Source organism: Dendropsophus ebraccatus, chromosome 10 (assembly GCF_027789765.1).
Source record: "Dendropsophus ebraccatus isolate aDenEbr1 chromosome 10, aDenEbr1.pat, whole genome shotgun sequence".
NCBI lineage: Eukaryota > Metazoa > Chordata > Amphibia > Anura > Hylidae > Dendropsophus > Dendropsophus ebraccatus.
Window position 1 is genome coordinate 1,366,883 of NC_091463.1, and position 27,647 is coordinate 1,394,529.

Here is a 27,647-nt window from a genome sequence, read left to right on the forward strand (position 1 = left end):
TGGAGGATATATATCACTATTACCAGGCTAGTATACCCCTCCTGGAGGATATATCACTATTACCAGGCTAGTATACTCCTCCTGGAGGATATATATCACTATTACCAGGCTAGTATACTCCTCCTGGAGGATATATCACTATTACCAGGCTAGTATACTCCTCCTGGAGGATATATATCACTATTACCAGGCTAGTATACCCCTCCTGGAGAATATATCACTATTACCAGGCTAGTATACCCCTCCGGAGGATATATCACTATTACCAGGCTAGTATACTCCTCCTGGAGAATATATATCACTATTACCAGGCTAGTATACCCCTCCGGAGGATATATATCACTATTACCAGGCTAGTATACCCCTCCTGGAGAATATATCACTATTACCAGGCTAGTATACTCCTCCTGGAGGATATGTCACTGTATTACCAGGTTAGTATACCCCTCCTGGAGAATATATATATCACTATTACCAGGCTAGTATACTCCTCCTGGAGAATATATCACTATTACCAGGCTAGTATACCCCTCCTGGAGGATATATATCACTATTACCAGGCTAGTATACCCCTCCTGGAGAATATATATATCACTATTACCAGGCTAGTATACTCCTCCTGGAGAATATATCACTATTACCAGGCTAGTATACCCCTCCTGGAGGATATATATCACTATTACCAGGCTAGTATACCCCTCCTGGAGAATATATCACTATTACCAGGCTAGTATACTCCTCCTGGAGAATATATCACTATTACCAGGCTAGTATACTCCTCCTGGAGGATATATATCACTATTACCAGGCTAGTATACCCCTCCTGGAGGATATATATCACTATTACCAGGCCAGTATACCCCTCCTGGAGGATATATATCACTATTACCAGGCTAGTATACTCCTCCTGGAGGATATATATCACTATTACCAGGCTAGTATACCCCTCCTGGAGGATATGTCACTGTATTACCAGGTTAGTATACCACTCCTGGAGAATATATATCACTATTACCAGGCTAGTATACTCCTCCTGGAGAATATATCACTATTACCAGGCTAGTATACTCCTCCTGGAGGATATATATCACTATTACCAGGCTAGTATACCCCTCCTGGAGAATATATATCACTATTACCTGGCTAGTATACCCCTCCTGGAGGATATATATCACTATTACCAGGCTAGTATACCCCTCCTGGAGGATATATATCACTATTACCAGGCTAGTATACTCCTCCTGGAGAATATATATCACTATTACCAGGCTAGTATACTCCTCCTGGAGAATATATCACTATTACCAGGCTAGTATACCCCTCCTGGAGGATATATATCACTATTACCAGGCTAGTATACCCCTCCTGGAGGATATATATCACTATTACCAGGCTAGTATACTCCTCCTGGAGGATATATCACTATTACCAGGCTAGTATACCCCTCCTGGAGGATATATCACTATTACCAGGCTAGTATACTCCTCCTGGAGGATATATATCACTATTACCAGGCTAGTATACCCCTCCTGGAGGATATATCACTATTACCAGGCTAGTATACTCCTCCTGGAGGATATATATCACTATTACCAGGCTAGTATACCCCTCCTGGAGGATATATATCACTATTACCAGGCTAGTATACCCCTCCTGGAGGATATATATCACTATTACCAGGCTAGTATACCCCTCCTGGAGGATATATATATCACTACTACCAGGCTAGTATACCCCTCTTGGAGGATATATCACTATTACCAGGCTAGTATACTCCTCCTGGAGGATATATATCACTATTACCAGGCTAGTATACCCCTCCTGGAGGATATATCACTATTACCAGGCTAGTATACCCCTCCGGAGGATATATCACTATTACCAGGCTAGTATACCCCTCCTGGAGAATATATCACTATTACCAGGCTAGTATACCCCTCCTGGAGAATATATCACTATTACCAGGCTAGTATACCCCTCCTGGAGGATATATATCACTATTACCAGGCTAGTATACTCCTCCTGGAGAATATATATCACTATTACCAGGCTAGTATACCCCTCCGGAGGATATATATCACTATTACCAGGCTAGTATACTCCTCCTGGAGGATATATATCACTATTACCAGGCTAGTATACTCCTCCTGGAGAATATATCACTATTACCAGGCTAGTATACCCCTCCTGGAGAATATATATCACTATTACCAGGCTAGTATACTCCTCCTGGAGGATATATATTACTATTACCAGGCTAGTATACCCCTCCTGGAGGATATATATCACTATTACCAGGCTAGTATACTCCTCCTGGAGGATATATATCACTATTACCAGGCTAGTATACCCCTCCTGGAGGATATATATCACTATTACCAGGCTAGTATACTCCTCCTGGAGGATATATATCACTATTACCAGGCTAGTATACCCCTCCTGGAGGATATATCACTATTACCAGGCTAGTATACCCCTCCTGGAGGATATATATCACTATTACCAGGCTAGTATACCCCTCCTGGAGGATATATATCACTATTACCAGGCTAGTATACTCCTCCTGGAGGATATATATCACTATTACCAGGCTAGTATACCCCTCCTGGAGAATATATCACTATTACCAGGCTAGTATACTCCTCCTGGAGGATATATCACTATTACCAGGCTAGTATACCCCTCCTGGAGGATATATATCACTATTACCAGGCTAGTATACCCCTCCTGGAGGATATGTCACTATTACCAGGCTAGTATACCCCTCCTGGAGGATATATATCACTATTACCAGGCTAGTATACCCCTCCTGGAGGATATATCACTATTACCAGGCTAGTATACTCCTCCTGGAGGATATATATCACTATTACCAGGCTAGTATACTCCTCCTGGAGGATATATATCACTATTACCAGGCTAGTATACCCCTCCTGGAGGATATATATCACTATTACCAGGCTAGTATACTCCTCCTGGAGGATATATATCACTATTACCAGGCTAGTATACTCCTCCTGGAGAATATATATATCACTATTACCAGGCTAGTATACCCCTCCTGGAGGATATATATCACTATTACCAGGCTAGTATACTCCTCCTGGAGGATATATATCACTATTACCAGGCTAGTATACTCCTCCTGGAGGATATATCACTATTACCAGGCTAGTATACCCCTCCTGGAGGATATGTCACTATTACCAGGCTAGTATACCCCTCCTGGAGGATATATATCACTATTACCAGGCTAGTATACCCCTCCTGGAGAATATATATCACTATTACCAGGCTAGTATACCCCTCCTGGAGGATATATATCACTATTACCAGGCTAGTATACCCCTCCTGGAGAATATATCACTATTACCAGGCTAGTATACTCCTCCTGGAGGATATATATCACTATTACCAGGCTAGTATACCCCTCCTGGAGAATATATCACTATTACCAGGCTAGTATACCCCTCCTGGAGGATATATATCACTATTACCAGGCTAGTATACCCCTCCTGGAGGATATATCACTATTACCAGGCTAGTATACCCCTCCTGGAGGATATATATCACTATTACCAGGCTAGTATACTCCTCCTGGAGGATATATATCACTATTAGCAGGCTAGTATACCCCTCCTGGAGGATATATATCACTATTACCAGGCTAGTATACCCCTCCTGGAGGATATATATCACTATTACCAGGCTAGTATACTCCTCCTGGAGGATATATATCACTATTACCAGGCTAGTATACCCCTCCTGGAGGATATATATCACTATTACCAGGCTAGTATACTCCTCCTGGAGGATATATATCACTATTACCAGGCTAGTATACCCCTCCTGGAGGATATATATCACTATTACCAGGCTAGTATACCCCTCCTGGAGGATATATATCACTATTACCAGGCTAGTATACTCCTCCGGAGGATATATCACTATTACCAGGCTAGTATACCCCTCCTGGAGGATATATATCACTATTACCAGGCTAGTATACTCCTCCTGGAGGATATATATCACTATTACCAGGCTAGTATACTCCTCCTGGAGGATATATATCACTATTACCAGGCTAGTATACTCCTCCTGGAGGATATATATCACTATTACCAGGCTAGTATACTCCTCCTGGAGGATATATATCACTATTACCAGGCTAGTATACTCCTCCTGGAGAATATATCACTATTACCAGGCTAGTATACCCCTCCTGGAGGATATATATCACTATTACCAGGCTAGTATACTCCTCCTGGAGGATATACAGGGGCCACACTGATGGTTGGACAGAGGACAATGGACACTTGTGTGTGATGGATATCTGGATGGCACAGACTACAACTCTACCCATCCAGTTCCATAACGAAAGGGGTGAAAGGTCACCTCGGAGGTCAGGTATCCCAGGGGCTGGAACTTGGCGTCGATCTTGTAGAAGGCGAGCTCCTGCTCCAGCTCGTACTGCTTCTGGCAGGATCGGGTCAGCTCCAGCGTCTTCTGCCTTAGCTACAGACACAAGAGAATGAGTGAGCGCAGTACTGGAGGATGAGACATCACAGACACCATGTACAGCACGCCACAAATCACAACAGCTGCAGGCGGGCATGCAAGGGGCACAGCTAGGGCTTGCAGTGCAGTGCCCCTACTCCATGTCACCTGTAGTAATATTGTACCTCACACAAGGCATGCAGACCTCCGCACACAGGATGGCAAGTCTCATGGAGAAGAGAGAGAGCGCGCGAGAGAGCGAGAAAGAGCGAGCAAGAGATCAGATAATGGAGGCATGCAGAGCAATTGGTTGAGGTCAGGGGTCATGCAGCACTGGGGAACATGCTCCCATACCTGCACCCAGGGGCCCGACCAGAGGCTGCAAGGAAGAGACAAGGAGTCAAGAGAGGAGAATCTGAAGCCGCCACCACAGCGGCACACAGAGCGCACTACCACCACACTGAGGAGTATAGCCCCCCATAGCGTACTGTGTATACAGGAGAGGAGCCCCTTGGGAGAGGACCCAGAGACCCAGGACCCCCGGGGGAAGGCACAGAGAAGAGAGGAGTCTCCCAGGGAGGACACAGAGAGGAGCCAAGCCCCCCGGAGGAGGACACAGAGAGAAGAGGAGCCAAGCCCCCTGGGGGAGTGCACAGAAAGAAGAGGAGCCCCGGAGGAGGACACAGAGAGGAGACGAGCCCCCCCCCCCCCAGGGAGGACACGGAGGAACCTAACCCCCGGAGGGAGGACCCAGAAAGGAGAGGAGCAAAGCCCTCCAGTGAGGACTCAGAGGAGAGGAGCCGAAACTTCCAAGGGAGGATCCAGACAGGAAGGAGGAGAGAGGATTACAAGCTAATTGCTTTGGGTATAGCTATTGGAACCGCCCCAGCTCCCAGCTCCATTCATTCTCTATGGGGAGACTGAACAAGCAACAGTGCTAAAAGGAAAGTGAGAGAATTGTGAGCGCAGGACATGTATGAATGTAAGATGGAGGAAATGCACTGTGCAGCGCTATCCAACTCTAGAATACACAAGGCCCTGTATCTCACCAGGATCCTCCCCTGCCGGGTAAGGAGAAGACTCTCATTCTTGGTCTCCATCTCTAGAATACACAAGGCCCTGTATCTCACCAGGATCTTCCCCTACCGGGTAAGGAGAAGACTCTCATTCTTGGTCTCCATCTCTAGAATACATAAGGCCCTGTATCTCACCAGGATCCTCCCCTACTGTATAAGAAGACGACTCTTGTTCTTGGTCTCCATCTCTAGAATACATAAGACCCTGTATCTCACCAGGATCCTCCCCTACCGTATAAGAAGACGACTCTCATTCTTGGTCTCCATCTCTAGAATACATAAGGCCCTGTATCTCACCAGGATCCTCCCCTACTGTATAAGACGACGACTCTTGTTCTTGGTCTCCATCTCTAGAATACATAAGGCCCTGTATCTCACCAGGATCTTCCCCTACCGGGTAAGGAAAAGACTCTCATTCTTGGTCTCCATCTCTAGAATACATAAGGCCCTGTATCTCACCAGGATCCTCCCCTACCAGGTAAGGAGAAGACTCTCATTCTTGGTCTCCATCTCTAGAATACATAAGGCCCTGTATCTCACCAGGATCCTCCCCTACCGTATAAGAAGACGACTCTCATTCTTGGTCTCCATCTCTAGAATACATAAGGCCCTGTATCTCACCAGGATCCTCCCCTACCAGGTAAGGAGACAACTCTCATTCTTGGTCTCCATCTCTAGAATACATAAGGCCCTGTATCTCACCAGGATCCTCCCCTACCAGGTAAGGAGACAACTCTCATTCTTGGTCTCCATCTCTAGAATACATAAGGCCCTGTATCTCACCAGGATCCTCCCCTACTGTATAAGAAGACGACTCTTGTTCTTGGTCTCCATCTCTAGAATACATAAGGCCCTGTATCTCACCAGGATCCTCCCCTACTGTATAAGACGACGACTCTTGTTCTTGGTCTCCATCTCTAGAATACATAAGGCCCTGTATCTCACCAGGATCCTCCCCTACTGTATAAGACGACGACTCTTGTTCTTGGTCTCCATCTCTAGAATACATAAGGCCCTGTATCTCACCAGGATCCTCCCCTACTGTATAAGACGACGACTCTTGTTCTTGGTCTCCATCTCTAGAATACATAAGGCCCTGTATCTCACCAGGATCCTCCCCTACTGTATAAGACGACGACTCTTGTTCTTGGTCTCCATCTCTAGAATACATAAGGCCCTGTATCTCACCAGGATCCTCCCCTACTGTATAAGACGACGACTCTTGTTCTTGGTCTCCATCTCTAGAATACATAAGGCCCTGTATCTCACCAGGATCCTCCCCTACTGTATAAGACGACGACTCTTGTTCTTGGTCTCCATCTCTAGAATACATAAGGCCCTGTATCTCACCAGGATCCTCCCCTACTGTATAAGACGACGACTCTTGTTCTTGGTCTCCATCTCTAGAATACATAAGGCCCTGTATCTCACCAGGATCCTCCCCTACTGTATAAGAAGGCGACTCTTGTTCTTGGTCTCCATCTCTAGAATACACAAGGCCCTGTATCTCACCAGGATCCTCCCCTACCAGGTAAGGAGATGACTTACGATCTCTTTCTTGGTCTCCATCTCTCGCTCTAGCTCCTTGTAGCTCTTCTTATGGTGTTGCACCTCCTGCCGTAGAGACATATTCAGCCTCTCCTGGTTGTGCAGCTCACTCTGGTCCGTTGCCTTCTGACTCTGCAGCTCTTCCACCTCCATCATCTTCTTTTCCAGGTCCCTCTCCAGCTTCTCGACCTCTTCTACAGGTGGAGCACATCAGCGTTATAATTATGACACACCAATGGCTGCCTACTACTCCACACAGATGGTGACTCTTATGTGACTGACCTCAGGATATATAGACCCTCCATGATGAGTAGTGTCCTCTCCGGCACACCTGGACTATCGGAATGCTTAGCAGAGAAGCTTCTGGTGTCCAGCCGCACAACGGCATTCACTACCCATAGACTAATATGGCGTCAGTTTACTACACTAGTGTATACCAGCCAGACAGTGGTCAAAATGAGTCCAGCTCTGGAGATCCCTCAGGAAGGCCATTTATAGGGGCCATCGCTATTCACCAGGCATGGCTCTGTACTTCTAGTTTTAGCTTTATCCTATGCAAGTGAACAGGACCGTGCTGTAATACCTGACAGAGCGGCTACTATGAGCACAGAGCTAATGATGGAGAACTGCTGCCATCCTTCACGTAGATGTGGCACTCACACATGACATAACATATACGGACTCTCACCTAGATGGAACCTGCTGTGGGCCTCCTGCCGCTCCTGGTTCATGATCATCTGTCCATCCAGAGAGTTTAAGGAGCGCAAGTGGAAGATGACGTACAGCCGGTAATGGGGAAGATTGGCCACTGGGTTATCAGCCAAGAACAGGGACGTCAAGTCTCTCAATGGCTTTAACCGGGAAACATCCTGAAGCTACAGAAGCAGACCATTACCTGCTGGAACCCTCCCTCCCTGGACCCTGCTATAGACCCCACTGTCACATACCGAGGAGATAAGATTCTGCTCCAGGTTCAGGACTCTCAGAGCTTTCATCTTCTTCCCCATCCAGACCGGGATGTGCTCAACCTCATTCACAGCCAGGTTCAGCTTCTGTAGACTCTGCATGTGCTCCAGAGCTTCAATCTTACTGCAATACACAGATCACATACAGGGACTTTCCAAATGACTGTGCGATCCCTATTCTCATATGTGGATGGCCATTTTGCTGACTTCTATATCCCTACCTGCTGATGGTGGCTTAGGGGGCAAGGGGTGTAGGTGGGCATTCTGCTGACTGTAAGGTTCTCACCAGGTACTGGTGGTGTCAAGGTGAGAGGAATGGGTATGTAGGGGTTTGGGGGTGTGGGGGTATTGCCCTTTCCTGGTGGAAAGGGTGTGTTGGGCACTTTTTACTCCTCTCCTGGTCCTGGTGGTGTCGACGTGAGGGGAATGGGTACGAAGGGGGGTCTACTTTCTCCTGGTCCTAGTGGTGGTGGTGGGGGAATTGGAGCAGTTATCTTCTGGTCCTGGAGGTGGTGTGGGAGGGGGGGGGTGTTATCTCCTCCCCTGATGGTGGGGGGGGGGTTGTTGGGGGGCTGATATCTCCTCTCCTGGTGGTGGTGTGTGTGTGTGGGGGGGGGGGAGATTTGGGCAGCTGATACCTCCTCTCCTCTCCCTGGAGGTTGGGGGGGGGGGGGGGCGTGTTAGCTCCTCTCCTGGTCCTAGTGGTGGCTTGTTGGGGGGCGGATATCTCCTCTCCTGGTCCTGATAGTGGTGTTTGTGTGTGTGTGTGGGGGGGTGGTATCTCCTCTCCTGGTGGTGGTGGTTGTGAAGGGGAGGGTTGGGCGTCTGATATCTCCTCTCCTGGCCTTGATAGTGGTGGGTTGTTGGGGGGCTGATATCTCCTCTCCTGGTGGTGGGGGTTGGGCGGCTGATATCTACACTCCTGGTCCTGGAGGTGGTGGTGGTGGGGGGGGGGGGTTGTTATCCCCTCTCCTGGTCCTGGTGGGTTGTTGGGGGGCTAATATATCCTCTCCTGGTCCTGGAGGTGGTGGTGGGTTGTTATCTTCTCTCCTGGAGGGTTGTTGTTGGGCTGATATCTCCTCTCCTGGTGATGGTTGTAGGGGTGGGGGTGGAGTGTTATCTCCTCTCCTGGTGGTGGTAGGGTGGGGGGGGGCTGATATCTCCTCTCCTGGTGGTGGTTGTGAGGCTGATATCTCCTCTCTTGGTGGTGGTTGTGAGGCTGATATCTCCTCTCTTGGTGGTGGTGGTTGTGAAGAGGAGAGGGGGTTGGGCGTCCGATATCTCCTCTCCTGGTCTTGGAGGTGGTGGGTTTTTTATCTCCTCTCCTAGTCCTAGTGGTGGCTTGTTGGGGGGCGGATATCTCCTCTCCTGGTCCTGATAGTACTGTTTGTTTGTTTGTGTGTGTGTGTGTGTGTGTGTGTGTGTGTGTGGGGTTATTATCTCCTCTCCTGTTGGTAGTGGTTGTGAAGGGGAGGGTTGGGCGTCTGATATCTCCTCTCCTGGTCTTGGAAGTGGTGGGTTGTTGGGGGACTGATATCTCCTCTCCTGGTCTTGGAAGTGGTGGGTTGTTGGGGGACTTATATCCCCTCTCCTGGTCTTGGAGGTGGGGGGGGGGGGGTTGTTATCTCCTCTCCTGGTCCTAGTGGTGGTGGGTTGTTGGGGGGCTGATATCTCCTCTTCTGGTCCTAGTGGTGGTGGGTTGTTGGGGGGCTGATGTCTCCTCTTCTGGTCCTAGAGGTGTGGGGTGGGATGGGATGGTGTTATCTCCTCTCCTGGGCCTAGTGGTGGTGGGTTGTTGGGGGGCTCATATCTCCTCTTCTGGTCCTAGAGGTGTAGGGTGGGATGGGATGGTGTTATCTCCTCTCCTGGTCCTGGTAGTGGTGGTGGGGGGATTGGGTTGGTTGGGGGGCTGATATCTCCTCTCCTGGTAGTGAGGTGTTTAGGGGGGCAGTTCCCTCTTCTCCTGGTCCTGGCAGTGTGTGTGTGTGTGGGGGGGGGGGCTGTTCTCTCTTCTCCTGGTCCTGGTGGTGAGGGGTATAGGGGGGCAGTTATCTCCTCTCCTGGTCCTGGCGGTGGTGGTGGGGCTGACATCTCCTCTCCTGGCGGTGGTGGTGGGGCTGATATCTCCTCTCCTGGTGGTGGTGGGGGTTGGGGGGCTGATACCTCCTCTCCGGGCCCTGGTGGTAAGGGGTGTAGGGGGGCAGTTATCTCCTCACCTGATGCGATTGTGGGACAGGTTGAGCTCCCGCAGTCTGCTCTGCCGCTCCAGCTTCTCGATCTTCTCGATGAGGTTGTGGCTCAGGTTCAGCACCTCCAGTCGCTCACACTTCTCCAGATTCTCTATATACTGTGCGGCAAATACACGGTCAGTCCGGCATACACCCTCATCAGGGCTGTGTACAAGAACCTTCCAACAACAATAAACTCACCTTAAACTTTTTGCCTCCGTCCTTAGAAAGCGAAAGGTTCAGAGAGGTGACAAAGGCCAAGTGTTCCTGCTTAGATACTTTGTGGATAAGAGACTCTGTGATGTATCGCACCCCCGGGTCATCACCTGAGGATCAGGACAGAGACCATCAGCAGCCGCTCCCTATCCCCATAGAGGCCATCAGCAGCAGCTGCTCCCTATCCGCTGAGGGGACGTCAGCAGCAGCTGCTCCCTATCCGCTGAGGGGCCGTCAGCAGCAGCTGCTCCCTATCCGCTGAGGGGCCGTCAGCAGCAGCCGCTCCCTATCCACATGACCTAACCAGCCTCACCAGAGCCAAAACCGAGTAGGTACAAGTACTGTGGTACCTTAGTTTAAAAGAAACCTGTCACCCCCCCCCCCCCCCCCCCCCGTGCCCCGGGACAGAGCCTGGCCGAACCCCCCGATGCAGACACATATACTTACCGCTTCCAAGAAGTCCCGGAGCCTGTCCCGTTGCCAAGATATCCCCGTCCGAAGCCCCGCGACCTCACCAGAGATGAGTCCGATGCCCATAGAGAATGATGGCTCCGGGGGGGGGGCGTGATTGAGAGCGTTTTGCAAGAAGAGATCAACATTTTTCAAAATTGTGACTTGGTGTAAGAGATCCCTGTACTGGGTGGGAGGGAGAGGGGCATGGTCTGCAAAGCGGGGTCTACAGCCCTGTACTCTGACCCAGGAAGTCTCCCTCACCTTCCAAATCATAGCAGATCTGTCAGCCCTTGTGTTTCCCATCCTCTCCATTCCTGCTATAATCTACCTGCACTCACACTCAGCTGTATATAAGGTTTCTGTCTCTGTCCTCCTGCACAGCTCTGTGACTCTCACTTCCTTCCCCTTTGCTGTCATGTGACCACACAGCCCTCTGACAGCAGCCCGCTTCTCTATTCTATCCTCTTGTACTACTCTCCTGCATTATGGGGATCTGCAGCTCCATCCTGTACCTACAAACTGCTGCAGTGTTATCAGGGTTATACAGTTACTATACATTATATACCACATGCTGCTATACTGTACAGTAACTTATATATCACATATCCAGCTGCTGTGTTATCAGGGTTATACAGTTACTATACATTATATACCACATGCTGCTATACTGTACAGTAACTTATATATCACATATCCAGCTGCTATGTTATCAGGGTTATACAGTTACTATACATTATACTCCACATGCTGCTATACTGTACAGTAACTTATATATCACATATCCAGCTGCTGTGTTATCAGGGTTATACAGTTACTATACATTATACACCACATGCTGCTATACTGTACAGTAACTTATATATCACATATCCAGCTGCTGCTGTGTTATCAGGGTTATACAGTTACTATACATTATATACCACATGCTGCTATACTGTACAGTAACTTATATATCACATATCCAGCTGCTGTGTTATCAGGGTTATACAGTTACTGTACATTATACACCACATGCTGCTATACTGTACAGTAACTTATATATCACATATCCAGCTGCTGCTGTGTTATCAGGGTTATACAGTTACTATACATTATATACCACATGCTGCTATACTGTACAGTAACTTATATCACATATCCAGCTGCTGCTGTGTTATCAGGGTTATACAGTTACTATACATTATATACCACATGCTGATTGCTATACTGTACAGTAACTTATATATCACATATCCAGCTGCTGCTGTGTTATCAGGGTTATACAGTTACTATACATTATATACCACATGCTGCTATACTGTACAGTAACTTATATATCACATATCCAGCTGCTGCTGTGTTATCAGGGTTATACAGTTACTATACATTATATACCACATGCTGCTATACTGTACAGTAACTTATATATCACATATCCAGCTGCTGCTGTTTTATTAGGGTTATACAGTTACTATACATTATATACCACATGCTGCTATACTGTACAGTAACTTATATCACATATCCAGCTGCTGTGTTATTAGGGTTATATAGTTACTATACATTATATACCACATGCTGAGTGCTATACTGTACAGTAACTTATATATCACATATCCAGCTGCTGTGTTATCAGGGTTATATAGTTAAAATACATTATATACCACATGCTGCTATACTGTACAGTAACTTATATATCACATATCCAGCTGCAGTGTTATCAGGGTTATACAGTTACTATACATTATATACCACATGCTGCTATACTGTACAGTAACTTATATATCACATATCCAGCTGCTGTGTTATCAGGGTTATACAGTTACTATACATTATACACCACATGCTGCTATACTGTACAGTAATTTATATATCACATATCCAGCTGCTGCAGTGTTATCAGGGTTATACAGTTACTATACATTATATACCACATGCTGCTATACTGTACAGTAATTTATATCACATATCCAGCTGCTGCTGTGTTATCAGGGTTATACAGTTACTATACATTATATACCACATGCTGCTATACTGTACAGTAACTTATATATCACATATCCAGCTGCTGTGTTATTAGGGTTATACAGTTACTATACATTATATACCACATGCTGCTATACTGTACAGTAACTTATATATCACATATCCAGCTGTTTTGTTATCAGGGTTATACAGTTACTATACATTATACACCACATGCTGCTATACTGTACAGTAACTTATATATCACATATCCAGCTGCTGCTGTGTTATCAGGGTTATACAGTTACTATACATTATATACCACATGCTGCTATACTGTACAGTAACTTATATATCACATATCCAGCTGCTGTGTTATTAGGGTTATACAGTTACTATACATTATATACCACATGCTGCTATACTGTACAGTAACTTATATATCACATATCCAGCTGCTGCTGTGTTATCAGGGTTATACAGTTACTATACATTATATACCACATGCTGCTATACTGTACAGTAACTTATATATCACATATCCAGCTGCTGCTGTGTTATCAGGGTTATACAGTTACTATACATTATATACCACATGCTGCTATACTGTACAGTAACTTATATCACATATCCAGCTGCTGCTGTGTTATCAGGGTTATACAGTTACTATACATTATATACCACATGCTGCTATACTGTACAGTAACTTATATATCACATATCCAGCTGCTGCTGTTTTATTAGGGTTATACAGTTACTATACATTATATACCACATGCTGCTATACTGTACAGTAACTTATATCACATATCCAGCTGCTGTGTTATTAGGGTTATATAGTTACTATACATTATATACCACATGCTGAGTGCTATACTGTACAGTAACTTATATATCACATATCCAGCTGCTGTGTTATCAGGGTTATATAGTTAATATACATTATATACCACATGCTGCTATACTGTACAGTAACTTATATATCACATATCCAGCTGCTGCTGTGTTATCAGGGTTATACAGTTACTATACATTATACACCACATGCTGCTATACTGTACAGTAACCTATATATCACATATCCAGCTGCTGTGTTATCAGGGTTATACAGTTACTATACATTATATACCACATGCTGCTATACTGTACAGTAACTTATATATCACATATCCAGCTGCTGTGTTATCAGGGTTATATAGTTAATATACATTATATACCACATGCTGCTATACTGTACAGTAACTTATATATCACATATCCAGCTGCTGCAGTGTTATCAGGGTTATACAGTTACTATACATTATACACCACATGCTGCTATACTGTACAGTAACTTATATCACATATCCAGCTGCTGTGTTATCAGGGTTATACAGTTACTATACATTATATACCACATGCTGCTGTACTGTACAGTAACTTATATATCACATATCCAGCTGCTGCTGTGTTATCAGGGTTATACAGTTACTATACATTATAAACCATATGCTGATTGCTATACTGTACAGTGATTTCTTAGGGGAAAATTTGCTTTGGTGTAAAAGTGGATTTTTATTACAAGCGCCGTCCCAGAACGGATTATACTCGTAATCCAAGGCACCATAGTATATGGTGTTCCTTGGGGCTTCACCGGACCCCTGCTGTTATAGAAGTAATCTGCCCCCCCAGTGACTGCGTCCCCCTGCTGCTGATAGGTGTGTGTGATCCCATGTTACCCTAACAGGGAAGTCGTCACCCACATTTACCGATCACAGTCAGATGCTAAGACCTGTTATTTATTCTAATCTGTTCCTATTTTCCAAATAACATTTTTTTATTTCAATTTTTGTACATTGTTATAGGGGCGGCCTGCTGATATGTCCTATAGAGCACGGGGAGCTGAGGATGAAGCATGTAACCTGCTGATATGTCCTATAGAGGGGGGAGCTGAGGATGAAGCATGTAACCTGCTGATATGTCCTATAGAGGGGGGAGCTGAGGATGAAGCATGTAACCTGCTGATATGTCCTATAGAGCAAGGGAAGCTGAGGATGAAGCATGTAACCTGCTGATATGTCCTATAGAGGGGGGGGGGAGCTGAGGATGAAGCATGTAACCTGCTGATATGTCCTATAGAGATGGGACAGCTGGGGATGAAGCATGTAACCTGCTGATATGTCCTATAGAGGGGGGGGGGAGCTGAGGATGAAGCATGTAACCTGCTGATATGTCCAATAGAGATGGGACAGCTGAGGATGAAGCATGTAACCTGCTGATATGTCCTATAGAGGGGGGGAGCTTAGGATGAAGCATGTAACCTGCTGATATGTCCTATAGAGGGAGGGGGAGCTGAGGATGAAGCATGTAACCTGCTGATATGTCCTATAGAGGGGGGGCTGAGGATGAAGCATGTAACCTGCTGATATGTCCTATAGAGGGGGGGGGGGGAGCTGAGGATGAAGCATGTAACCTGCTGATATGTCCTATAGAGGGGGGAGCTGAGGAGGAAGCATGTAACCTGCTGATATGTCCTATAGAGGGGGGAGAGCTGAGGATGAAGCATGTAACCTGCTGATATGTCCTATAGAGCAAGGGAAGCTGAGGATGAAGCATGTAACCTGCTGATATGTCCTATAGAGGGGGGGGGGGAACTGAGGATGAAGCATGTAACCTGCTGATATGTCCTATAGAGGGGGGGGGGAGCTGAGGATGAAGCATGTAACCTGCTGATATGTCCTATAGAGGGGGGGGGGAGCTGAGGATGAAGCATGTAACCTGCTGATATGTCCTATAGAGGGGGGGGGAGGGGGAGCTGAGGATGAAGCATGTAACCTGCTGATATGTCCTATAGAGGGGGGGGGCTGATGATGAAGCATGTAACCTGCGGATATGTCCTATAGAGGGGGGCTGAGGATGAAGCATGTAACCTGCTGATATGTCCTATAGAGGGGGGGGGGGCTGAGGATGAAGCATGTAACCTGCTGATATGTCCTATAGAGGGGGGGGGGAGCTGAGGATGAAGCATGTAACCTGCTGATATGTCCTATAGAGGGGGGGAGGGGGAGCTGAGGATGAAGCATGTAACCTGCTGATATGTCCTATAGAGGGGGGGAGGGGGAGCTGAGGATGAAGCATGTAACCTGCTGATATGTCCTATAGAGGGGGGGGGGGGAGCTGAGGATGAAGCATGTAACCTGCTGATATGTCCTATAGAGGGGGGGAGCTGAGGATGAAGCATGTAACCTGCTGATATGTCCTATAGAGGGGGGGAGCTGAGGATGAAGCATGTAACCTGCTGATATGTCCTATAGAGGGGGGGGGGGAGCTGAGGATGAAGCATGTAACCTGCTGATATGTCCTATAGAGCACGGGGAGCTGAGGATGAAGCATGTAACCTGCTGATATGTCCTATAGAGGGGGGAGCTGAGGATGAAGCATGTAACCTGCTGATATGTCCTATAGAGGGGGGGAGCTGAGGATGAAGCATGTAACCTGCTGATATGTCCTATAGAGCAAGGGAAGCTGAGGATGAAGCATGTAACCTGCTGATATGTCCTATAGAGGGGGGGGGGGAGCTGAGGATGAAGCATGTAACCTGCTGATATGTCCTATAGAGATGGGACAGCTGGGGATGAAGCATGTAACCTGCTGATATGTCCTATAGAGCATGTAACCTGCTGATATGTCCTATAGAGATGGGACAGCTGAGGATGAAGCATGTAACCTGCTGATATGTCCTATAGAGGGGGGGGAGCTTAGGATGAAGCATGTAACCTGCTGATATGTCCTATAGAGGGAGGGGGAGCTGAGGATGAAGCATGTAACCTGCTGATATGTCCTATAGAGGGGGGGCTGAGGATGAAGCATGTAACCTGCTGATATGTCCTATAGAGGGGGGGGGGGAGCTGAGGATGAAGCATGTAACCTGCTGATATGTCCTATAGAGGGGGGCGCTGAGGAGGAAGCAGGTAACCTGCTGATATGTCCTATAGAGGGGGGAGAGCTGAGGATGAAGCATGTAACCTGCTGATATGTCCTATAGAGCAAGGGAAGCTGAGGATGAAGCATGTAACCTGCTGATATGTCCTATAGAGGGGGGGGGGGAACTGAGGATGAAGCATGTAACCTGCTGATATGTCCTATAGAGGGGGGGGGGAGCTGAGGATGAAGCATGTAACCTGCTGATATGTCCTATAGAGGGGGGGGGGAGCTGAGGATGAAGCATGTAACCTGCTGATATGTCCTATAGAGGGGGGGGGAGGGGGAGCTGAGGATGAAGCATGTAACCTGCTGATATGTCCTATAGAGGGGGGGGGCTGAGGATGAAGCATGTAACCTGCGGATATGTCCTATAGAGGGGGGCTGAGGATGAAGCATGTAACCTGCTGATATGTCCTATACAGGGGGGGGGGGCTGAGGATGAAGCATGTAACCTGCTGATATGTCCTATAGAGGGGGGGAGGGGGAGCTGAGGATGAAGCATGTAACCTGCTGATATGTCCTATAGAGGGGGGGGAGGGGGAGCTGAGGATGAAGCATGTAACCTGCTGATATGTCCTATAGAGGGGGGGGGGGAGCTGAGGATGAAGCATGTAACCTGCTGATATGTCCTATAGAGGGGGGGGAGCTGAGGATGAAGCATGTAACCTGCTGATATGTCCTATAGAGGGGGGGAGCTGAGGATGAAGCATGTAACCTGCTGATATGTCCTATAGAGGGGGGGGGGGAGCTGAGGATGAAGCATGTAACCTGCTGATATGTCCTATAGAGGGGGGGGGGGGCTGAAGATGAAGCATGTAACCTGCTGATATGTCCTATAGGGGGGGGGCTGAGGATGAAGCATGTAACCTGCTGATATGTCCTATAGAGCAAGGGAAGCTGAGGATGAAGCATATAACCTGCTGATATGTCCTATAGAGGGGGGGGGGGGCTGAAGATGAAGCATGTAACCTGCTGATATGTCCTATAGAGGGGGGAGATGAGGATGAAGCATGTAACCTGCTGATATGTCCTATAGGGGGGAGATGAGGATGAAGCATGTAACCTGCTGATATGTCCTATAGAGGGGGGGGGGGCTGAGGATGAAGCATGTAACCTGCTGATATGTCCTATAGAGGGGGGAGCTGAGGATGAAGCATGTAACCTGCTGATATGTCCTATAGAGGGAGGGGGAGCTGAGGATGAAGCATGTAACCTGCTGATATGTCCTATAGAGGGGGGAGAGCTGAGGATGAAGCATGTAACCTGCTGATATGTCCTATAGAGGGAGGGGGAGCTGAGGATGAAGCATGTAACCTGCTGATATGTCCTATAGAGGGGGGGGAGCTGAGGATGAAGCATGTAACCTGCTGATATGTCCTATAGAGCACGGGGAGCTGATGATGAAGCATGTAACCTGCTGATATGTCCTATAGAGGAAGGGGGAGCTGAGGATGAAGCATGTAACCTGCTGATATGTCCTATAGAGATGGGACAGCTGAGGATGAAGCATGTAACCTGCTGATATGTCCTATAGAGGGGGGGAGCTTAGGATGAAGCATGTAACCTGCTGATATGTCCTATAGAGGGAGGGGGAGCTGAGGATGAAGCATGTAACCTGCTGATATGTCCTATAGAGGGGGGGCTGAGGATGAAGCATGTAACCTGCTGATATGTCCTATAGAGGGGGGGGGGGAGCTGAGGATGAAGCATGTAACCTGCTGATATGTCCTATAGAGGGGGGAGCTGAGGAGGAAGCATGTAACCTGCTGATATGTCCTATAGCGGGGGGAGAGCTGAGGATGAAGCATGTAACCTGCTGATATGTCCTATAGAGCAAGGGAAGCTGAGGATGAAGCATGTAACCTGCTGATATGTCCTATAGAGGGGGGGGGGGAACTGAGGATGAAGCATGTAACCTGCTGATATGTCCTATAGAGGGGGGGGGAGCTGAGGATGAAGCATGTAACCTGCTGATATGTCCTATAGAGGGGGGGGGGGGCTGAGGATGAAGCATGTAACCTGCTGATATGTCCTATAGAGGGGGGGGAGGGGGAGCTGAGGATGAAGCATGTAACCTGCTGATATGTCCTATAGAGGGGGGGGGCTGATGATGAAGCATGTAACCTGCGGATATGTCCTATAGAGGGGGGCTGAGGATGAAGCATGTAACCTGCTGATATGTCCTATAGAGGGGGGGGGGGCTGAGGATGAAGCATGTAACCTGCTGATATGTCCTATAGAGGGGGGGGAGGGGGAGCTGAGGATGAAGCATGTAACCTGCTGATATGTCCTATAGAGGGGGGGAGGGGGAGCTGAGGATGAAGCATGTAACCTGCTGATATGTCCTATAGAGGGGGGGGGGGGAGCTGAGGATGAAGCATGTAACCTGCTGATATGTCCTATAGAGGGGGGGAGCTGAGGATGAAGCATGTAACCTGCTGATATGTCCTATAGAGGGGGGGGAGCTGAGGATGAAGCATGTAACCTGCTGATATGTCCTATAGAGGGGGGGGGGGGGAGCTGAGGATGAAGCATGTAACCTGCTGATATGTCCTATAGAGGGGGGGGGGCTGAAGATGAAGCATGTAACCTGCTGATATGTCCTATAGGGGGGGGGCTGAGGATGAAGCATGTAACCTGCTGATATGTCCTATAGAGCAAGGGAAGCTGAGGATGAAGCATATAACCTGCTGATATGTCCTATAGAGGGGGGGGGGGGGCTGAAGATGAAGCATGTAACCTGCTGATATGTCCTATAGAGGGGGGAGATGAGGATGAAGCATGTAACCTGCTGATATGTCCTATAGGGGGGAGATGAGGATGAAGCATGTAACCTGCTGATATGTCCTATAGAGGGGGGGGGGGCTGAGGATGAAGCATGTAACCTGCTGATATGTCCTATAGAGGGGGGAGCTGAGGATGAAGCATGTAACCTGCTGATATGTCCTATAGAGGGAGGGGGAGCTGAGGATGAAGCATGTAACCTGCTGATATGTCCTATAGAGGGGGGAGAGCTGAGGATGAAGCATGTAACCTGCTGATATGTCCTATAGAGGGAGGGGGAGCTGAGGATGAAGCATGTAACCTGCTGATATGTCCTATAGAGGGGGGGGGAGCTGAGGATGAAGCATGTAACCTGCTGATATGTCCTATAGAGCACGGGGAGCTGATGATGAAGCATGTAACCTGCTGATATGTCCTATAGAGGAAGGGGGAGCTGAGGATGAAGCATGTAACCTGCTGATATGTCCTATAGAGGGGGGGGGGGGGACTGAGGATGAAGCATGTAACCTGCTGATATATCCTATAGAGGGGGGGGGCTGAGGATGAAGCATGTAACCTGCTGATATGTCCTATAGAGGGGGGGAGGGGAGCTGAGGATGAAGCATGTAACCTGCTGATATGTCCTATAGAGGAAGGGGGAGCTGAGGATGAAGCATGTAACCTGCTGATATGTCCTATAGAGCACGGGGGCTGAGGATGAAGCATGTAACCTGCTGATATGTCCTATAGAGGGGGGAGCTGAGGATGAAGCATGTAACCTGCTGATATGTCCTATAAAGCACGGGGAGCTGAGGATGAAGCATGTAACCTGCTGATATGTCCTATAGAGGGGGGAGCTGAGGATGAAGTATGTAACCTGCTGATATGTCCTATAGAGCACAGGGAGCTGAGGATGAAGCATGTAACCTGCTGACATGTCCTATAGAGGGGGGAGCTGAGGATAAAGCATGTAACCTGCTGATATGTCCTATAGATGGGGAGCTGAGGATGAAGCATGTAACCTGCTGATATGTCCTATAGAGGGGGGAGCTGAGGATGAAGCATGTAACCTGCTGTTATGTCCTATAGAGCAAGGGAAGCTGAGGATGAAGCATGTAACCTGCTGATATGTCCTATAGAGCACGGGGAGCTGAGGATGAAGCATGTAACCTGCTGATATGTCCTATAGAGCACGGGGAGCTGAGGATGAAGCATGTAACCTGCTGATATGTCCTATAGGGGGGAGCTGAGGATGAAGCATGTAACCTGCTGATATGTCCTATAGAGGGGGGGTAGCTGAGGATGAAGCATGTAACCTGCTGATATGTCCTATAGAGCAAGGGAAGCTGAGGATGAAGCATGTAACCTGCTGATATGTCCTATAGAGGGGGGGGGAGCTGAGGATGAAGCATGTAACCTGCTGATATGTCCTATAGAGCAAAGGAAGCTGAGGATGAAGCATGTAACCTGCTGATATGTCCTATAGAGGGGGGGGGGGCTGAAGATGAAGCATGTAACCTGCTGATATGTCCTATAGAGAGGGGGGGGGGCTGAAGATGAAGCATGTAACCTGCTGATATGTCCTATAGAGGGGGGAGCTGAGGATGAAGCATGTAACCTGCTGATATGTCCTATAGAGCACGGGGAGCTGAGGATGAAGCATGTAACCTGCTGATATGTCCTATAGAGCGGGGAGCTGAGGATGAAGCATGTAACCTGCTGATATGTCCTATAGAGGAGGGGCTGAGGATGAAGCATGTAACCTGCTGATATGTCCTATAGAGGGGGGGGGAGCTGAGGATGAAGCATGTAACCTGCTGATATGTCCTATAGAGCATGGGGAGCTGAGGATGAAGCATGTAACCTGCTGATATGTCCTATAGAGCACGGGGAGCTGAGGATGAAGCATGTAACCTGCTGATATGTCCTATAGAGGGGGGGGGGGAAGCTGAGGATGAAGCATGTAAGCTGCTGATATGTCCTATAGAGGGGGGGGAGCTGAGGATGAAGCATGTAACCTGCTGATATGTCCTATAGAGGGGGGGGAGCTGAGGATGAAGCATGTAACCTGCTGGTATGTCCTATAGAGAGGGGGGAGCTGAGGATGTAGCATGTGACCTGCTGATATGTCCTATAGAGCACGGGGAGCTGAGGATGAAGCATGTAACCTGCTGATATGTCCTATAGAGCAAAGGAAGCTGAGGATGAAGCATGTAACCTGCTGATATGTCCTATAGAGCAAAGGAAGCTGAGGATGAAGCATGTAACCTGCTGATATGTCCTATAGAGCAAAGGAAGCTGAGGATGAAGCATGTAACCTGCTGATATGTCCTATAGAGGGGGGGGGGAGCTGAGGATGAAGCATGTAACCTGCTGATATGTCCTATAGAGGGGGGAGATGAGGATGAAGCATGTAACCTGCTGATATGTCCTATAGAGGGGGGGGGGAGCTGAGGATGAAGCATGTAACCTGCTGATATGTCCTATAGAGCAAAGGAAGCTGAGGATGAAGCATGTAACCTGCTGATATGTCCTATAGAGCACGGGGAGCTGAGGATGAAGCATGTAACCTGCTGATATGTCCTATAGAGCAAAGGAAGCTGAGGATGAAGCATGTAACCTGCTGATATGTCCTATAGAGGGGGGGAGGAGCTGAAGATGAAGCATGTAACCTGCTGATATGTCCTATAGAGCAAAGGAAGCTGAGGATGAAGCATGTAACCTGCTGATATGTCCTATAGAGGGGGGGGGGGAGCTGAGGATGAAGCATGTAAGCTGCTGATATGTCCTATAGAGGGGGGGGGAGCTGAGGATGAAGCATGTAACCTGCTGATATGTCCTATAGAGCACGGGGAGCTGAGGATGAAGCATGTAACCTGCTGATATGTCCTATAGAGGGGGGGGAGCTGAGGATGAAGCATGTAACCTGCTGATATGTCCTATAGAGGGGGGGGGGGCTGAGGATGAAGCATGTAACCTGCTGATATGTCCTATAGAGCACGGGGAGCTGAGGATGAAGCATGTAACCTGCTGATATGTCCTATAGAGCAAAGGAAGCTGAGGATGAAGCATGTAACCTGCTGATATGTCCTATAGAGCAAAGGAAGCTGAGGATGAAGCATGTAACCTGCTGATATGTCCTATAGAGCAAAGGAAGCTGAGGATGAAGCATGTAACCTGCTGATATGTCCTATAGAGCAAAGGAAGCTGAGGATGAAGCATGTAACCTGCTGATATGTCCTATAGAGGAGGGGGCTGAGGATGAAGCATGTAACCTGCTGATATGTCCTATAGAGCAAAGGAAGCTGAGGATGAAGCATGTAACCTGCTGATATGTCCTATAGAGCAAAGGAAGCTGAGGATGAAGCATGTAACCTGCTGATATGTCCTATAGAGGGGGGGGAGGAGCTGAAGATGAAGCATGTAACCTGCTGATATGTCCTGTAGATGGGGAGCTGAGGATGAAGCATGTAACCTGCTGATATGTCCTATAGAGGGGGGGGGGAGCTGAGGATGAAGCATGTAAGCTGCTGATATGTCCCTATAGAGCACAGGGAGCTGAGGATGAAGCATGTAACCTGCTGATATGTCCTATAGAGCACAGGGAGCTGAGGATGAAGCATGTAACCTGCTGATATGTCCTATAGAGGGGGGGGGGAGCTGAGGATGAAGCATGTAACCTGCTGATATGTCCTATAGAGGGGGGGGGAGCTGAGGATGAAGCATGTAACCTGCTGATATGTCCTATAGAGGGGGGGGGAGCTGAGGATGAAGCATGTAACCTGCTGATATGTTCCTATAGAGGGGGGGGGAGCTGAGGATGAAGCATGTAACCTGCTGATATGTCCTATAGAGCACGGGGAGCTGAGGATGAAGCATGTAACCTGCTGATATGTCCTATAGAGGGGGGGGGGGGAGCTGAGGATGAAGCATGTAACCTGCTGATATGTCCTATAGAGCAAAGGAAGCTGAGGATGAAGCATGTAACCTGCTGATATGTCCTATAGAGGGGGGAGCTGAGGATGAAGCATGTAACCTGCTGATATGTCCTATAGAGCAAGGGAAGCTGAGGATGAAGCATGTAAGCTGCTGATATGTCCTATAGAGGGGGGGGAGTTGAGGATGAAGCATGTAACCTGCTGATATGTCCTATAGAGGGGGGGGGGAGCTGAGGATGAAGCATGTAACCTGCTGATATGTCCTATAGAGCACGGGGAGCTGAGGATGAAGCATGTAACCTGCTGATATATCCTATAGAGCACAGGGAGCTGAGGATGAAGCATGTAACCTGCTGATATGTCCTATAGAGGGGGGGGGGAGCTGAGGATGAAGCATGTAACCTGCTGATATGTCCTATAGAGGGGGGGGGGGAGCTGAGGATGAAGCATGTAACCTGCTGATATGTCCTGTAGAGGGGGGGGGAGCTGAGGATGAAGCATGTAAGCTGCTGATATGTCCTATAGAGGGGGGGGAGCTGAGGATGAAGCATGTAACCTGCTGATATGTCCTATAGAGGGGGGGGAGCTGAGGATGAAGCATGTAACTGCTGATATGTCCTATAGAGGGGGGGGGGAGCTGAGGATGAAGCATGTAACTGCTGATATGTCCTATAGAGGGGGGGGAGCTGAGGATGAAGCATGTAACCTGCTGATATGTCCTATAGAGCACGGGGAGCTGAGGATGAAGCATGTAACCTGCTGATATGTCCTATAGAGGGGGGGGGGGCTGAGGATGAAGCATGTAACCTGCTGATATGTCCTATAGAGGGGGGGAGCTGAGGATGAAGCATGTAACCTGCTGATATGTCCTATAGAGCACGGGGAGCTGAGGATGAAGCATGTAACCTGCTGTTATGTCCTATAGAGCGGGGGGGAAGTGAGGATGAAGCATGTAACCTGCTGATATGTCCTATAGAGGGAGGGGAGCTGAGGATGAAGCATGTAACCTGCTGATATGTCCTATAGAGGGGGGGGGAGCTGAGGATGAAGCATGTAACCTGCTGATATGTCCTATAGAGAGGGGGAGCTGAGGATGAAGCATGTAACCTGCTGATATGTCCTATAGAGCACAGGGAAGCTGAGGATGAAGCATGTAACCTGCTGATATGTCCTATAGAGAGGGGAGCTGAGGATGAAGCATGTAACCTGCTGATATGTCCTATAGAGGGGGGAGCTGAGGATGAAGCATGTAACCTGCTGATATGTCCTATAGAGGGGGGGGAGCTGAGATGAAGCATGTAAACTGCCTGATATGTCCTATAGAGGGGGAGGGGGTGAGGATGAAGCATGTAACCTGCTGATTGTCCTATAGAGGGGGGAGGGGTGAGATGAAGCATGTAACCTGCTGATATGTCCTATAGAGGGAGGGGGAGTGAGGATGAAGCATGTAACCTGCTGATGTGTCCTATAGAGGGAGGGAGGAGCTGAGGATGAAGCATGTAACCTGCTGATATGTCCTATAGAGAGGGGGGAGCTGAGGATGTAGCATGTAACACTGATATGTCCTATAGAGGGAGGGAGCTGAGGATGAAGCATGTAACCTGCTGATATGTCCTATAGAGGGGGGGGAGCTTAGGATGAAGCATGTAACCTGCTGATATGTCCTATAGAGGGGGGGGGGCTGAGGATGAAGCATGTAACTGCTGATATGTCTATAGAGGGGGGGAGCTGAGGAGGATGAAGCATGTAACCTGTGATATGTCCTATAGAGCACGGGGAGTGAGGATGAAGCATGTAACGCTGATATGTCTATAGAGGGGGGAGCTGAGGATGAAGCATGTAACTGCTGATATGTCCTATAGAGGGGGGGGGCTGAGGATGAAGCATGTAACCTGCTGATATATCCTATAGAGCACAGGGAGCTGAGGATGAAGCATGTAACCTGCTGATATGTCCTATAGAGGGGGGGGGGAGGAGCTGATGATGAAGCATGTAACCTGCTGATATGTCCTATAGAGCACGGGGAGCTGAGGATGAAGCAGGAATATATAGGGGTAATAGTATATAAGGGACTACATCCAGGAATATATAGAGGTAATAGTATATAAGGGACTACATCCAGGAATATATAGGGGGTAATAGTATATAAGGGACTACATCCAGGAATATATAGGGGTAATAGTATATAAGGGACTACATCCAGGAATATATAGGGGGTAATAGTATATAGAGACTACATCCAGGAATATATAGAGGTAATAGTATATAAGGGAATACATCCAGAATATATAGAGGTAATAGGTATATAAGGGACTACATCCAGGAATTATCGGGGTAAAGTATATAAGTGATAACCAGCAGGGTTTTACTAAGGACAGAAGCTGTCAAACCAACCTAATATGTTTCTATGAAGAGGTAAGTGAAGCTGGATGGGGGGGGGCGGATGTGGACATCGTGTACCTGGATGGGGGGGGGCTGTGGACATCGTTGTACTGGATGGGGGCGGCTGTGGACATCGTGTACTGGATGGAGGGCGGCTGTGGACATCGTGTACCTGGATGGGGGGGCGAACTGGACATCGTGTACCTGGATGGGAGCGGCGGCTGTGAATACGTGTACCTGGATGAGAGGGCGGCTGTGGATATCGTGTACCTGGAGGGGGGGGGGCGACTGGGACATCGTGTACCTGGATGGGGGCGGCTGGGATACGCGTACTGGATGGGGAGGGCGGCTGTGGATATCGTGTACCTGGATGGGAGGGCGGCTGTGGATATGTGTACGGATGGGGGGCGGCTGTGAAATCGTGTACCTGGGATGGGAGGGCGGCTTGTGGACATCGTGTACTGGATGGGAGGGCACCTGTGGGATATCGTGTGTACCTGGATGGGAGGGCGGCTGTGGATATCGTGTACCTGGATGGGGGGGCGGCTGTGGACATCGTTACCTGGATGGGGGGCGCTGGGACATCGTTGTACCTGGATGGGGGGGGCGGCTGTGGATATCGTGTTCTGGATGGGAGGGCGGCTGGGGATATCGTGTACCTGGATGGGAGGGCGGCTAGTGGACATCGTTGTACCTGGATGGGGGGCGGCTGTGGACATCGTGTACCTGGATGGGGGGGCGGCTCAATGTGAGACATCGTGTACATGGATAGGAGCGGCTGTGATTATCGTGTAACTGATGGGGGGGCGGGAGCGGCGTGGATATCGTGTACCTGGATGGGGGGGCGGCTGTGGACATAGTAAAATGATGTGGTCAAGGATTCTACTCCGAATGGTCCCCGGTAATAAGTGGTGTACCCAAAGGTAGTACTGGGCCCCTTCTGTTTAACTTGTTTATTAATGATATTGAGAATGGAATTAACAGCAATGTTTTCTGTCTGTGCAGATGACACCAAGCTTTGTAGTACAGTACAGTCTATGGAGATTTGCAGATGTTACAGGTTTTGTAGTACAGTACAGTCTATGGAGGATTTGCAGATGTTACAGGCTTTGTAGTACAGTACAGTCTATGGAGGATGTGCAGATGGTACAGGCTTTGTAGTACAGTCATGGAGGATGTGCAGATGGTACAGGATGTGTAGTACAGTACAGTCTAGGAGGATGGGCAGAGTTACAGCTTTGTAGTACTCTATGGAGGATGTGAAGATGTTACAGGATGTGTGGTACAGTACAGTCTATGGAGGATGTGCAGATGTTACAGGCGTGTAGTACAGTACAGTCTATGGAGGATGTGCGATGTTACAGGCTTTGTAGTACAGTACAGTCTTGGAGGATGTGCAGATTTTACAGGTGTGTAGTACAGTACAGTCTATGGAGGATGTGCAGATGTTACAGGCTGTGTAGTACGTACAGTCTATGGAGGATGTGCAGATGTTACAGGGTTGTAGTACAGTACAGTCTATGGAGGATGTGCAGATGTTACAGGCTTTGTAGTACAGTACAGTCTATGGAGATGTGCAGATGTTACAGGCTTTTGTAGTACAGTACAGTCTATGGAGGAGTGCAGATGTTAAGGCTGGGTAGTACAGTACAGGTCTATGGAGGATGTGCAGAT

The 27,647-nt window shown here is 48.2% G+C and overlaps 1 protein-coding gene across 4 annotated transcripts in view; it reads right to left on the minus strand.

Annotated features, from left to right (window-relative positions):
• Window positions 1-27,647, minus strand: part of CNTRL (centriolin) — a 247,561-nt gene that overhangs the window by 184,011 nt on the left and 35,903 nt on the right. For all 4 annotated transcript variants that reach the window (XM_069986606.1, XM_069986603.1, XM_069986604.1 and 1 more), the window contains exons 3-8: window positions 10,516-10,640; window positions 10,303-10,433; window positions 8,069-8,210; window positions 7,810-7,996; window positions 7,122-7,315; window positions 4,396-4,515 (exon numbers count right to left, since the gene is read on the minus strand). In XM_069986606.1, coding sequence (XP_069842707.1) covers window positions 4,396-4,515; window positions 7,122-7,315; window positions 7,810-7,996; window positions 8,069-8,210; window positions 10,303-10,433; window positions 10,516-10,640 — 899 coding nt within the window. The remainder of the gene's footprint in view (window positions 1-4,395; window positions 4,516-7,121; window positions 7,316-7,809; window positions 7,997-8,068; window positions 8,211-10,302; window positions 10,434-10,515; window positions 10,641-27,647) is intronic.